Source organism: Colletotrichum karsti, assembly GCF_011947395.1.
Source record: "Colletotrichum karsti strain CkLH20 chromosome Unknown Scaffold23, whole genome shotgun sequence".
NCBI lineage: Eukaryota > Fungi > Ascomycota > Sordariomycetes > Glomerellales > Glomerellaceae > Colletotrichum > Colletotrichum karsti.
Genome location: NW_024065923.1, coordinates 127691 through 139676, shown reverse-complemented (window position 1 = coordinate 139676; position 11986 = coordinate 127691). Strand labels below are relative to the sequence as shown.

At 54.3% G+C, this 11986-nt stretch overlaps 1 protein-coding gene across 1 annotated transcript; it reads right to left on the bottom strand.

The window, feature by feature from the left end:
* Nucleotides 1–3690: 3690 nt before the first annotated feature.
* On the bottom strand, nt 3691–11866 carry CkaCkLH20_07318 (uncharacterized protein; the record flags this gene model as incomplete). The annotated part of the gene is made up of 7 exons (XM_038890035.1): nt 3691–4542; nt 4599–6703; nt 6766–9726; nt 9784–10926; nt 10977–11109; nt 11165–11433; nt 11485–11866. 7 exons carry the CDS (start codon nt 11864–11866, stop codon nt 3691–3693), a joined length of 7845 nt encoding a protein of 2614 aa, XP_038744513.1.
* Between the last annotated feature and the right edge of the window lie 120 nt (nt 11867–11986).

Below are 11986 nucleotides of genomic sequence, written 5' to 3'. Positions count from 1 at the left end.
ACATACGGCGACGAGGTCTGGAGAAATCTTGGCGATTGTCCTGTCAATGTAGTTGATGGTCTTCAACCCAGCTCCGCAGACAGGTTTTCGGAAATGAGATGGACGGGTTGGTTCATTTGACGATGCATGGCAGATGTCTCCGTACCTGCTTTTGCTCTGGACCCTGAACGTCACTTCGCTTGGTATCGCGTTGCTTAATGGAAGCCCCTGGATTCAAAGCCAAGGCCTGCAATACAACGGTCTATTGCACGTACAGAAAGTAAGTCAAAATGATGTCAACTTCACCAGTCGATGTCTTCGAAAGAAGTGGCCGCTATCGAAGGAATTGCTAGAAGAGATGCCGCGAAACGCTATGAAGCCCAGAAACACTCATTTCCACGTAAAACAGAAAGGCCATGACACCGTGAACCAATCAATCGAAACATGCTCCCCAGCGTTTCGAATGTCCTAGACAATGCCGAGCACGGCGACGCAGATTTTGATGCCGTTGGCTCCTCGCTGGGGATCCTTGTTAGTATGTGCGCAGGTTGCTAGAAGTACACCCAGCGAAGTTCAGGAAATCATACCGATAAACTTCGTAGCCCTGTTTGGATCAATTGCAATGGCCTCGCCTCAACCTTTGCATGCCCCTTCCCTGACTTTTGCGCCATCGCGAGCTCTTCAGGACCGAGTTGACTTCGAAGCTGAGGATTCAGTATTAGTCTGAGCACCTCCATGAATTGAATAGGGATAGCGCTGACCGCGAATTCGAACGGGCTTTGACAAGAATTGCAGGGCAGACAAGCCGAACAGGAAGATGGAATTCACGAAATACATTACTTCGGTGTTGTTTACCTAGAGTAATGGAGAAACTTTACGAATTGATGGGTCCGCAGAAATATAATCAGATAAGACCATCGCTTTTGTCTTGCACGGGTAATCTGTGAAGTGGCCGCTCACGATATTCTCGCCGTTGAGACGGCGGCGACATACCAATCCTCCGGCGACGGCGACATTTCGGTGCGATCGGCGGCCCCGCACCGGGGGTGTGGGGCCACCGGGCACGGAATAGCGGGCGGGCCGGGTTTGGGGATGACGTGCACCGACTCTCTCCTGCAGAGGTATCTCGGCGACCAAAACCGCGTGTGAAAGAGAAAGGGCTAGGATGAGTGGAGAAAACAGGGCGATAGTCTCATTGCGAGGTGAGTTCGTGCCTAGCGGTTAACTTCCAGGTTACGATGTTTGTGTTAGCTGGGCTGTTGAAGAACGGCCCCCACTAAGACATCTAAATTTAGAGTCCTCCGTCTGACTGCACGGCCTCAGCCAACAGACATCGGACTCGCAGAGGAATCTATCTTGGTTGATCTCTTACATACTCCTCAGCACTTCAACCTGGTGTTCCTTCGTTATCGTGGCCCATGAGACTGTCGAGAGCTGGAGGAACATCACGTAACATCGTGGGATTCGGCCGATCACACTTCGATGACGAGAACCGTGCCAAATGGTATCAGAAATATGGCGCTCATCCGAATGCCAAGGCTGGATACGGCTGGGTTCATTCACCGCACGTACGCTATCATGACGTTTGAAGACTTCTTCGGGTGTTGGTTGGAACATTCGCTACAGCAACATGAATGACTGGTTCATCCGCCCCCACGAGGCTTTCTCTTCGAGCCCCCAAGCCTCGATCGTCATTCCAACCCACTAAGTTTCTTTCATGCGCGACTTGGGGATCGGGACCAACGGACTCGTGAAAACAGAAGTTCCAAAAATGTGAGGCCGGCACGAGTGCTGGTTGATTGGCGTGGTATCGGGTGTCCACCACTCCGATGATATCATGTCCCAGCGAGATCAATGACGAAGCTCTACGTTGCATCCTGAGGTCCAACAAACGCCGAGACTCCAGAATGGTCTCCACTACACAGACCAGAAGTTTGCACAGATACTGAATAAAAGGCCCTCAAGTCTTCCTCATCTAAGGATTTGACTAGCAACAGCAGCTCGAACTCGACGAACTTGCTAGCACAGACAATAACCACATACCATTACATAAGTGTTGTATCATCCTCCAAACTCACCCCTCAGCAGTTCTTTCAGCTTCACTTCAATCACTTACCTCACCAACATGCAACTGATCAAGTCCGTCGTTCTACTGGGCCTCCTCGCGGCTGAGTCTCTAGCAGGACCCATTCACTCTGTCCGGCAAGTTCTATCAGACAGGAAAAGCAAGTTCTACAGAACGACTAACAATAACAACTTTTGTTATAGCTTTGCGAACAATGCAACCCATAACGGCCACCTTGCTCCACACGGAGGGCCCGGGATGGATAACAGACAAGCTTCCACTGCGCCGGGTCCAGGCAGTGCTGAGTTGGCCAATGCGGGCAGGCAGTAACTAGGCAAACTGTAGCGAAGACATTTGTATTCACCACCCCAAATGCTCACCCTAAGCGGTGTAGCGGGCGACGTAATCACTAACCAATCTTCTACATAGGCGCGGACGGCATCACCGCGGGTATTGCCGTGACTTCTTCCAACAAAGATGCCCAGGAGGACAACCGCGACAGATAACTCGCACGCATCAAACCTAGGAGCCTGTAGAAGGAGAATCTCGGCCGGCTCTACCCCGCCATGGACCTGTCGAACCCGTGCCTCGGGATCGCCATACCGGGTTCCAAGCACGTCGATGGAGGCCAGGCCATCAGAGACGTCCAGAGCAAATGGAAAGCGAAGGTCTTGAAGCATGCTGCTGGCCAGCGGGCCGACTACCGTCGTTCTGTTGTCACTCGTGATGGGACTCTGAACAAGTAGGCTGGCGGTGCGGGCTTGTGGATCAATGGGAATCATGTATCTCATCATGGCGTGAGAGCCAATATTTAGCGAGGTTTTCCTTTTCACGGAGGACGCTTTCAGTTCGGAGTGGACTTGACCAGATACCAAAACCTAAGATGTAGTTCGGAAAAGATTTGTACTAGTGACAATCACCCACAAACACCCAAACACTATCCATCAGCCGCCCCTTTCTCATGTGACACAAGAATTCATGTAAAAGTGCTTCCGTAACAGGTCTGATTAAGACTTGCTGCTTGCATTTTTCAGGTTCTACCCCTGCTAACTACCTGAAACTTTTGCTTCACCATCAAGCTATCCTAGTCAGCTTCACAGAAGTCAACTCAGAGAATGCGCAGACTTGACAAGCGAACATACTCTTTTTCAGTTGGACTTTGAAGGATCAACACGCATAGCCAACATGTTGAAATCTCTGACCGTGAGTGGTCTGACATCAGTAGTCTGTAAGGTTTTGACGGAAAATATAGGTGCTTTTTGCAAAACGCGAATTGAATATCGAATGCCGATGAAGTGTACTCGTATGAAAGCATGAGGAGACTAACTTGCCACAGCTAAGATGTAGGCACTAAATGTTATCTATAAGTATGAGGTGAGAGGCTGTACTTGACTATAAGCGACGAGAGTTGAAAATATGTAAAACCCATAGGGTAAGCTGATGCATAAAAGCGAGTAATATGATGTCCTCATCACACAAGGGTAACAATAGCTTATAGAACGATCAGATGACCACATTCTTTTGTTGAAATAAATCGTAATTGAAATCTAGAAGAACAAAAGAAAAGTATCTATATGTAACGTTGTCCAAATCTAAACCGTACACCGCGCTGATACATAAGAAATAAAGACATTCTAATCATCAATCTAAGCCTCCTTAACGGATTCCGAAACCACCTTAGATCCCGTCACAATGTTACGAGCCAGTGAAGAGATAGCCACGTTACTCAGCAGATCAAAGACGGAGATGTCAGCCTGCAACTCCTCGTAGATCCAAGAGCGCAGCTCGACCGCGAGCAGGCTGTCCACGCCGTAACTGCTCACCGGCCTCGAGGTCTCAATGTTCTCGACGGAAACCATCATGGAGCGAGCGAGCTTCTGCACGAGAGCGGTCGCCACGATCTCGGCCGCGCCGTCGAGGTTCGTCGCCTGCGAGAGCTCGTCGCGCAGCTTTCCGGTGTCGTCGTTCTTCTCCTGCACGACGTGGTGCGTGTCGATCTGCACCAGGTGCGCGAACTTGGCGTCGTTGAACCACCACGGATACTTCTCGGAGCCCTGTGCCATCATGCCGCCGGTGCCGAGGCCCGTGATCATCTGCTTGGGGGCGGCGACGCCGGGGACGCTCTCGTTGGTGATGGCGGCCTGGAGGATGGCGAGGAACTCGCGCTCGCGGATGCCGATGAAGCTCCAGCTGCGGGTGTTCTCGTGGACGCGGTCGCCCGTCGTCTCCTCGGCGAGGAAGCCGACGCCGAGGACCATGCCGACGTCGATCGAGCAGGCGGGGAGGCCGTGGCCGCGACGGTAGTGCGCGATGGCATCTTGGTAGCTGTTGCCGGCGCTGTAGTTGCCCTGAGCTCGGGAACCCGCGATACCGACACTGGATGAAAGGAGGACGAAGAAGTCCATTTCTTTGGGCAGGTGCTCATGGAGGTTCCAGCTGCCTTGGACCTTGCACTGCGTAGCACCAAGGAACTGATCCCTAGTCATGCCTTGGTAGATCTGTAGAGAAACCATCGTTAGTAATCTGTCTGATTGAGGAAAAATGCTTGACTTACAGCATCGTTGAGAACCATAGCGCCTTGCACAACACCCCGAATCTGAGGCCAGGACTCGGACTCGCACCTCTTCAAGCAGGAAAGAAGTTGAGTCTCGTTGCCGACATCACACTCCATGGCCTCAGCCCGGACACCCTGCTTCCTGAGGCGGAAAAGAAGTTCTTGAACAGTCCGCTTGCGGTCACCAGAACGCGAAAGCATCAAGATGTTCTTGGCTCCGGACCGGACCATCCACTCAGCGATGCACCTGCCCAGGCCTCCGCTACCACCAGCGACGACATAAGTCGCATCGGCTCTGAACCCGATCGGAGCAACGGTGGGGGGCGTGGCCAAGACGATGTCATCGTCGCGGGCCTCGAGGACAATCTTGCCGACGTGTCTGCCCATCTGCATGAGACGGAAGGCCTCCTCAGCACGAGACAGGGGGAAGGACTCGATGGGAGCGACAGGCTTGGCTACCCCAGTGCGCAGAAGGTCCATGACTTCGGAGAAGACGCGGGAAGCTGCGTCGACATCGTAGTCAAGCAGATCGAGCAAGTTGACTGAGTGGAAAGAAACATTGCGCAAGAAAGGCTCCATGTCGAGTCCCGTGTTGCTGACGATGTCTTTCTGACCGAGCTCCACGAACCGTCCGAAGCGAGCGATGCATCTCCACGAGAGTCGAAGGGGCTCACCCGCAAGGGAGTTGAGCACGACGTCAACTCCCTTGGAACCCGTGAGGCGCATCACACCTTGCACGAATCGCGTGTCGCGACTGTTGAAGATTTGCTCGGAGGGAATGCCGTAGGTGTCGATGAGGAGTTGCTTCTTCTCCTCTGACGACACAGTGGCGAAGATCTTCGCACCAATGTGCTGCGCCAGGATAATAGACGCCTGGCCGACACCACCAGCCGCTCCGTGAATGAGCAGAGTCTCTCCGCGCTGGAGTCGAGCAACGTTGGAGATGGAGTGGTGAGCAGTGCTGTAGATGACAGGCAGTGATGCAGCGGTGACGAGATCCATACCCTCAGGTACGATCTGGACCATGCGCTCATCAACGTGAACCAGGTTGCCCATAGTGCCAAGCTTCCATGTCATCACAGAATCGCCAGGCTGAACCCGGGTGACCTCCTTACCAACACGGTTAACGATGCCGCTACAGTCAACTCCGAGGGCGGGTTGCTCGAGCTGGCCCATCGCAACCATGATGTCCTTGAAGTTCAGACCAACACCTCTGACCTTGATCTCGACTTCGTTATCGAGAAGGGGCTGAGTGGCGCTCTTGTCATCGCGGAAGTGAAGGGTATCCAGGCGCCCGGGAGTACCGACTGCCATCGTCAAAGGACGTCCTTCCTGGTAAAATGGCATCTCAGTGGGTGCAGGAGGCGCATTGAGGTTGGTGATGAGGTCGTTCATGCCCTTGTCAAGAACAATGCGCTGCACCATAGGCATGCCGTCCCGAATTGCGACCTCCCAGTCAGGTCGCTCCGCTTCCTTGGAGTCGCAGGCCTTGAGGAAGACCTTGTAGACGGCAGCAATCGTCTTCTCCGAGTTCATCGGCAGGTCGAAGTCGACGTCAAGAGTGGTGAGACCAAGTCCCGGGTTCTCGGAACGAATGCTTCTCGCCATGCCGGACATGAGGTTTGCAGAGGGATTCTCACTGTTGACGGTGCCACCACGAGTGACGTAGACGGTGTCGCGAGAGGTCAGGATGACATGGCGGAGTGCATCCCAGTCCTCAACCGACACCGTGGGAAGGCATGCATTGTCCTTGGAGGCGTCCAAGAGAACCAGAGATGAGCGGTTCTTGAGCTCGAGCTCAGACGTCTCCTGCAGCTGCCTGACCAGAACACTGCAGTCATTGTCCGCCAGCCGCTCGCTGAGCTTGTCCGCGAATGCAGAAATGTCTGCATCAGGGTGGTTGGGCAGAACAACAAGAGCTTCGTACGGTACAGGCGCCTTGATAGGCTGGTTGGCGGTGGTAACCATGACCGACAAACTCAGATCTCGCTGGTCTTCGAAGTTGCTGAAGTCCACATCAACACCCGTAAAACCAGACTTGACCATCTCGCGATCCCACTCATCGACAGTCAGAGTAGGACCAAAGTGACGGCCATCGTCCTCTCCTGCAAAGCAACTCGTTAGCAGATGTAAAAGCAGTTTCAAGTGAAAGGATGTATCAACTTACCATACCACCATCCCTCGAGGGATCCGACGATCATGTGGAATCGCATCTTCTCGGAAGGGTTCGTGATCTCGCTGAGAACCAGCTTTCCGCTGGGCTTTAGCAACTTGCGGGTGTTCTCAAGGGTCTTTCCAATGAACCTTGTGGCGTGGAGAACATTGGAGGCGATGATTAGGTCGTAAGACCCTTCCTCAAGCTGCTGCTCCGCGGGATCCTCCTCAATGTTCAACTTCGCGAACTTCATGAATGGCACCCAGGGTGCAAGCTTCTCGCGGGCCTTCTCGAAGTATCCGACACTGATGTCGGTAAAAGTGTAGCTTTCGAAACGGGGAGGGGTTCCGTTCGAGCCACCGAGAGCCTGGAGGACAGGCAGCGAGGCGCCACCTGTTCCGCCACCGATCTCCAGGATCTTCATGTTCGGGTTCTTGTGCGCCATCAGCTCGACGTAGTAGGCCATCTGAGCGTAGTGCTGTTCCGTTCCAAGACCGTCCTTGTAGAAGTTGTGAAGGAAGTTGTCCCGCATGAGGATCTGGAGGGGCGGGATCTCGCCTCTGAGGATCTGGGGCAGGTGCTCTCCGTGCTCGACCAAGGCAGCGCCGTCGGTGGAGGACCGCGATACCCGCGCAAGAAGCTGAGCCTCTGCCTCCTGGCTCATGTTGAGCCAGTCGGCCTCTGGGCTCTGGTAGCAGAGCTCTCCACGCTGACCCATCTGGTAGCATCGTTGCATGTACTCCCAGTAGAGCTTGAAGTTCCAGGCAAATGACATGGCCTCCTCTTGCGGGCACTCTTTCATCACTCGCTTGATGTAAATCAAGCATGCGATCTCCAGCTCTCGCAAGACACTGCGGTCAACTTGGCCCAGGTCACCGACTCTGTCAGCGCAGAGCTTCTTGATATCTTGGGGCTCAAGCAGAGAGATGTCTTGTTGCCAGTGGAAGACAGAAGTAAGCTTGCGAAGCTTCAGCATGTCGGCAGCGGAGTCGGTTGTAGATGAGGCGAGAGTAGCGCTCTTGATGCCCTCAAAGATGACGAGAGGCTTGCTCCACTGCTCATCGCTCAACACAATCTTGCCCTCCCGACCGCCCGTGGCTACGTCTTCGGCACAAGAGAAGCCGGGCAGCTGCACTCCAGGCTCGGTGGGCATACTGGCCGACACGTAAAGTCGTCCAATACCCGTAGGAACCATGGCAGTGGACAAGTCCTCATCGATTGCAGAGCACGAGGGTAGGGCCATCTGGATGATGCTGTCGAGAGTAGCCGGGTGAATGACATGAGAGTACTCGAACCTGTGAGGCATCGTGCTCTTGGTGTCCTTGATCTCGATCTCGCACGCCGACTGGTGGTTGCCCTTTTTGATGCTGACCAGGCCCTGGAAAACAGGTCCATAGCGAAGTCCGATCGATTCCAAGTTTCCGTAGAACTGTCGCGGGTTCTGGTGGCGGGAGCAAACATCGCTGATTCGACGGTTCTGCTCCGCATACTTGTCGGCGAGAATCCGGTCTTCATTCGCAAATGCCGAGTTGACGGTGTCCTTGTAGCAAATGCGGATCAGACCGGAACAGTTGAGCTCCCAAGACTCCTTGCGAGAGTAAAGCTGGAACTCTTCCCAAGTAGACGCGTTCGTACGGGAGCCAAGACGAGATGGCTTCACCGTCAACATCGTCTCAACGCCATCCTCGTCCTGTGGTACTACAAGAGCCTTGCCGATGATGACATCTCGAAGCTCGTACCCCTCGATTGGCTGATGCTCATCGGCCTTCTGGCATATCGCCTCAATCGCCATGATCATCATGCCAGCAGCCGGGTACAGGATGGAGCCCTGAACTCTATGATCCTGCACCCAAGGAACCTCAGCAATCTTGAGGATGTTGCGGTATCTGGGCTCTCGGTCGATCGCCTCTAAGGTCTCGGAACCAAAGAGATCTTTCCGGGGGTGCTTGCGGAAGCGGTGGGCCTTGGCTGTGTGTGACTCAGACCAGTACTTCAAGCTGTGGTTCCAGCTGAAGGGGGGAAGATCAACAAGGAATCCACCAGATCCCGAGTCACCGTTGACGGCTTGAATGTCGATGGGGTAGCCCAGCTGGAACAGCTTTCCGGCAAGCGTCAGAGCTGTCTCTGCTGCATTCTTGCCTCTCTCGAGGACCGACTTGTAGCTCAGGTCCGTGACCGTAGCCGGGTTGTCGGAGCCATGAGTGAAGATCTGGTGCAAGGGTCCGTGGAGAGCGCCGTGCGGTCCAATCTCGATCATCATGTTGTCCACCTCGGTCTTCTTGTTGGTTCGACGTCTCGGGCGGTCCTTGGCACCACCTCCCATCATAGCCATCATGCCACCAGAGAAGTTGACCGGGCTCACCATGTTGGCAACCCAGTAGTCAGGACCAAGCTGCTCGCTGCTGACACTGCCCGGGTGCAAAGACGAAAACATCTTCGCACTGCGAGGGTCCTCGGGAAGAGGTGTGATGTGGGCAATCGACTGGCGGTACTCCTTGGCCACGGCCTCCATGTGTGGGGAGTGGTAAGCGACATTGACCTTGAGTTTCCGAGCAAAGTGACCGTCTGCCTTGATCGCCGAGAACAGCTGGTCAATAGCGTCTGCATCTCCTGAGAGGGTGGTGCTGGAAGGGCTGTTCACGCAGCCGACCACTGCCTTGCCAGGAGCATGCTGCTCGATGTAAGACTCGGCGTCTTGGGGTCCCAGACTGGTAGCCAGCATAGCACCATCCAAGGAGATGTTGCCAGCCAAACGACCACGGTGGTATGCGATAGCCCAGGCATCCTCTCGAGTGATTGCGCCCTTTGCATATGCCGCAGCGATCTCTCCGCTGGAGTGGCCGATGACAGCACCAGGAACAACGTTCCAGCTCCTCAGGAGATCGACGAGAGCTACCTGCAATGCAGTGCAGACAGGCTGGCTGATGTGAGCCAAACCAATCTTCGAAGTTTCCTCATCTCGCCACAACTCATCTGCAAATATGGATTAGTGACCGACCAATGGCAAAGGTGAGTAGGAGCTATGCTTACCAGTCAATGACCACGACGCTCCCATCTCTCGCATGGAGAGATCAGCGGCCTCAAGGCTTTCACGGAAGACAGGGGTAGAGAAGAGCTCCCTGCCCATGGCAGCCCACTGAGCTCCCTGACCCGTGAAAACAAAGGCGAGTCGAACCTTCTTGCCGTTGGCAGAGCGAACCGCTTCAGCGATCGGCGTCTCCAAAGCCGAGACTGCATTCCTGGAAGAAGAGGCAATGGCGAAGGACTTCCACGGCAACTGGCTTCGGCGGGCACTGAGCGTGCGTACAAGCTTCTGGAAGATCTCGGAAGATTGAACCTCTTTATCGGCATCGAGCTTGGAGGAGAGGTAAGAAGCGTACGCTGTCGAAGTGCGGCTGATTCCGTCTTGGTCGTGGGAGCTCCATGTCAGAAGCTGGGGCTTGGTCAAGGTGTCGATGTTCGACCTCCACTGGAAAGGCTCGTTCGCCAAAGACAGCGGGTTGACTCCCTCGATGAGTGAGACTCCCGAGTCTTCAGAAAGAGTAGGAGATCCATCAGAGACTTGAACGTTGTGGTTACCGGTCAAACCATTGGCTTTCAGATAGTGGTAGGCGTCGTCGAGGATGCAGTGAGCATTCGTGCCTCCGTAGCCAAACGAGTTGATGCTGATGCGGCGAGGACCAGGGGTGGGCCATGGCAGCAGCTCAGTGGGCACGCGTAGGTTCCAGTCCTCCATCGGGATGCGAGGGTTGGGCTTCTCATAGTAGAGAGAAGGCGGAATCTTGCCTTGCTCAAGCATGAGAATAGCCTTGATGACTTGCACCAAGCCGGAGCCTCCCTCAAGATGGCCGACATTGGACTTTACAGAGCCCATGTAGACGGGGTTGCCAGACTCTCTCGCGCTACCAAAGGTAGCTGCCAACGCAGCCGCCTCGACAGGGTCACCAGCCGGAGTGCCAGTGCCGTGAGCTTCCACATAAGTAGTGTCGGCGAGGCTAAGGCCGGCTTCGGCGTAAACGCGGCGAATGAGGGCCTCTTGAGCATCGGCAGCGGGGAGAGTGATGCCGGGAGTGTGACCATCCTGGTTGACAGCTGTGTTCCGGATGACACCTCGAATGACGTCTCCGTCCTTAAGGGCCAAGTCCAAAGGCTTCAGAACACAGAATCCAGCGCCTATGAAGCTGTTAGAAGTGACGATGATTGCTATTTAAGTATCAACTCACCTTCTCCACGGGCGTAGCCATTGCCCTTGTGGTCGAAAGACTGACACTTGCCATCCGGGCTCAGGAAGTGCAGGCGTGTCATTGCGCCCATGATATCCGGAAGCAGCATCAGATTGGTGCCACCAACCACAGACTATATATCGAGTAAGCTAAGAACTGTTAGGTGACGGAATAATGATTAGGCTTACCATAGTTGTCTCGCCAGTGCGAATACTCTGGCATCCGAGGTGCAGAGCAGCCATGGACGAGGAGCACGCGGTATCGAGACTGATACTCGGGCCCTTCATGTTGAAGAACCACGAGATGCGGTTGGACATGATCGCAGAGCCTGTACCAGTGCCGTGGTAAAGCGGCAGGTCCTCGCGGTCACAAGCGAGCATGTCGCTGTAGTCCCTGGTGAAGCAACCTACGAAGCAGGAAGTGTTGGAGCCATCGACTTTCTCCATGGCAATTCCAGCTATGATCTGTTAGTATGTCATGAGAGGGTAGTGTGAGCATCAGGACCTACCATTTTCCAAAGCCTCATAGGTGCACTCGAGAGCCATGCGCTGCTGAGGGTCCATTGCCTTGGCCTCGGCGATGGGCATGTTGAAGAATGGGGCATCGAACGCTGAGATGTCGCGGTTCATGAAATGAGCCTTGCGCACGTTGATGGTTCCCTGACGCTCGTTATGGGGGTGGTAGAAGGCGTCGACGTTGAATCGGTCGCTGGGGACCTCAGACAAGGCACTTCTGCCCTGAGAGAGCATGTCCCATAGCTTCTGGGGGTTCTCAGCATCCCCTGGAAAGCGGCCAGCAATACCCACGATAGCGATGGGCATCACTGACTCAGTGCCCTGTCCAGAAGTAGACAGGTTGTCAGTGGAAGAGGACATGTTTGATCGAGACATTTCGAAGTTGAAATTGCGTAAAGAAATGGGTATCTGAGATATAACGAGTAGGAGAAGGGTGATTTGATATCAGAAGCAGATGACTGAATGCAAAAGTGAAGAAACCGTGATTCTTGTAAG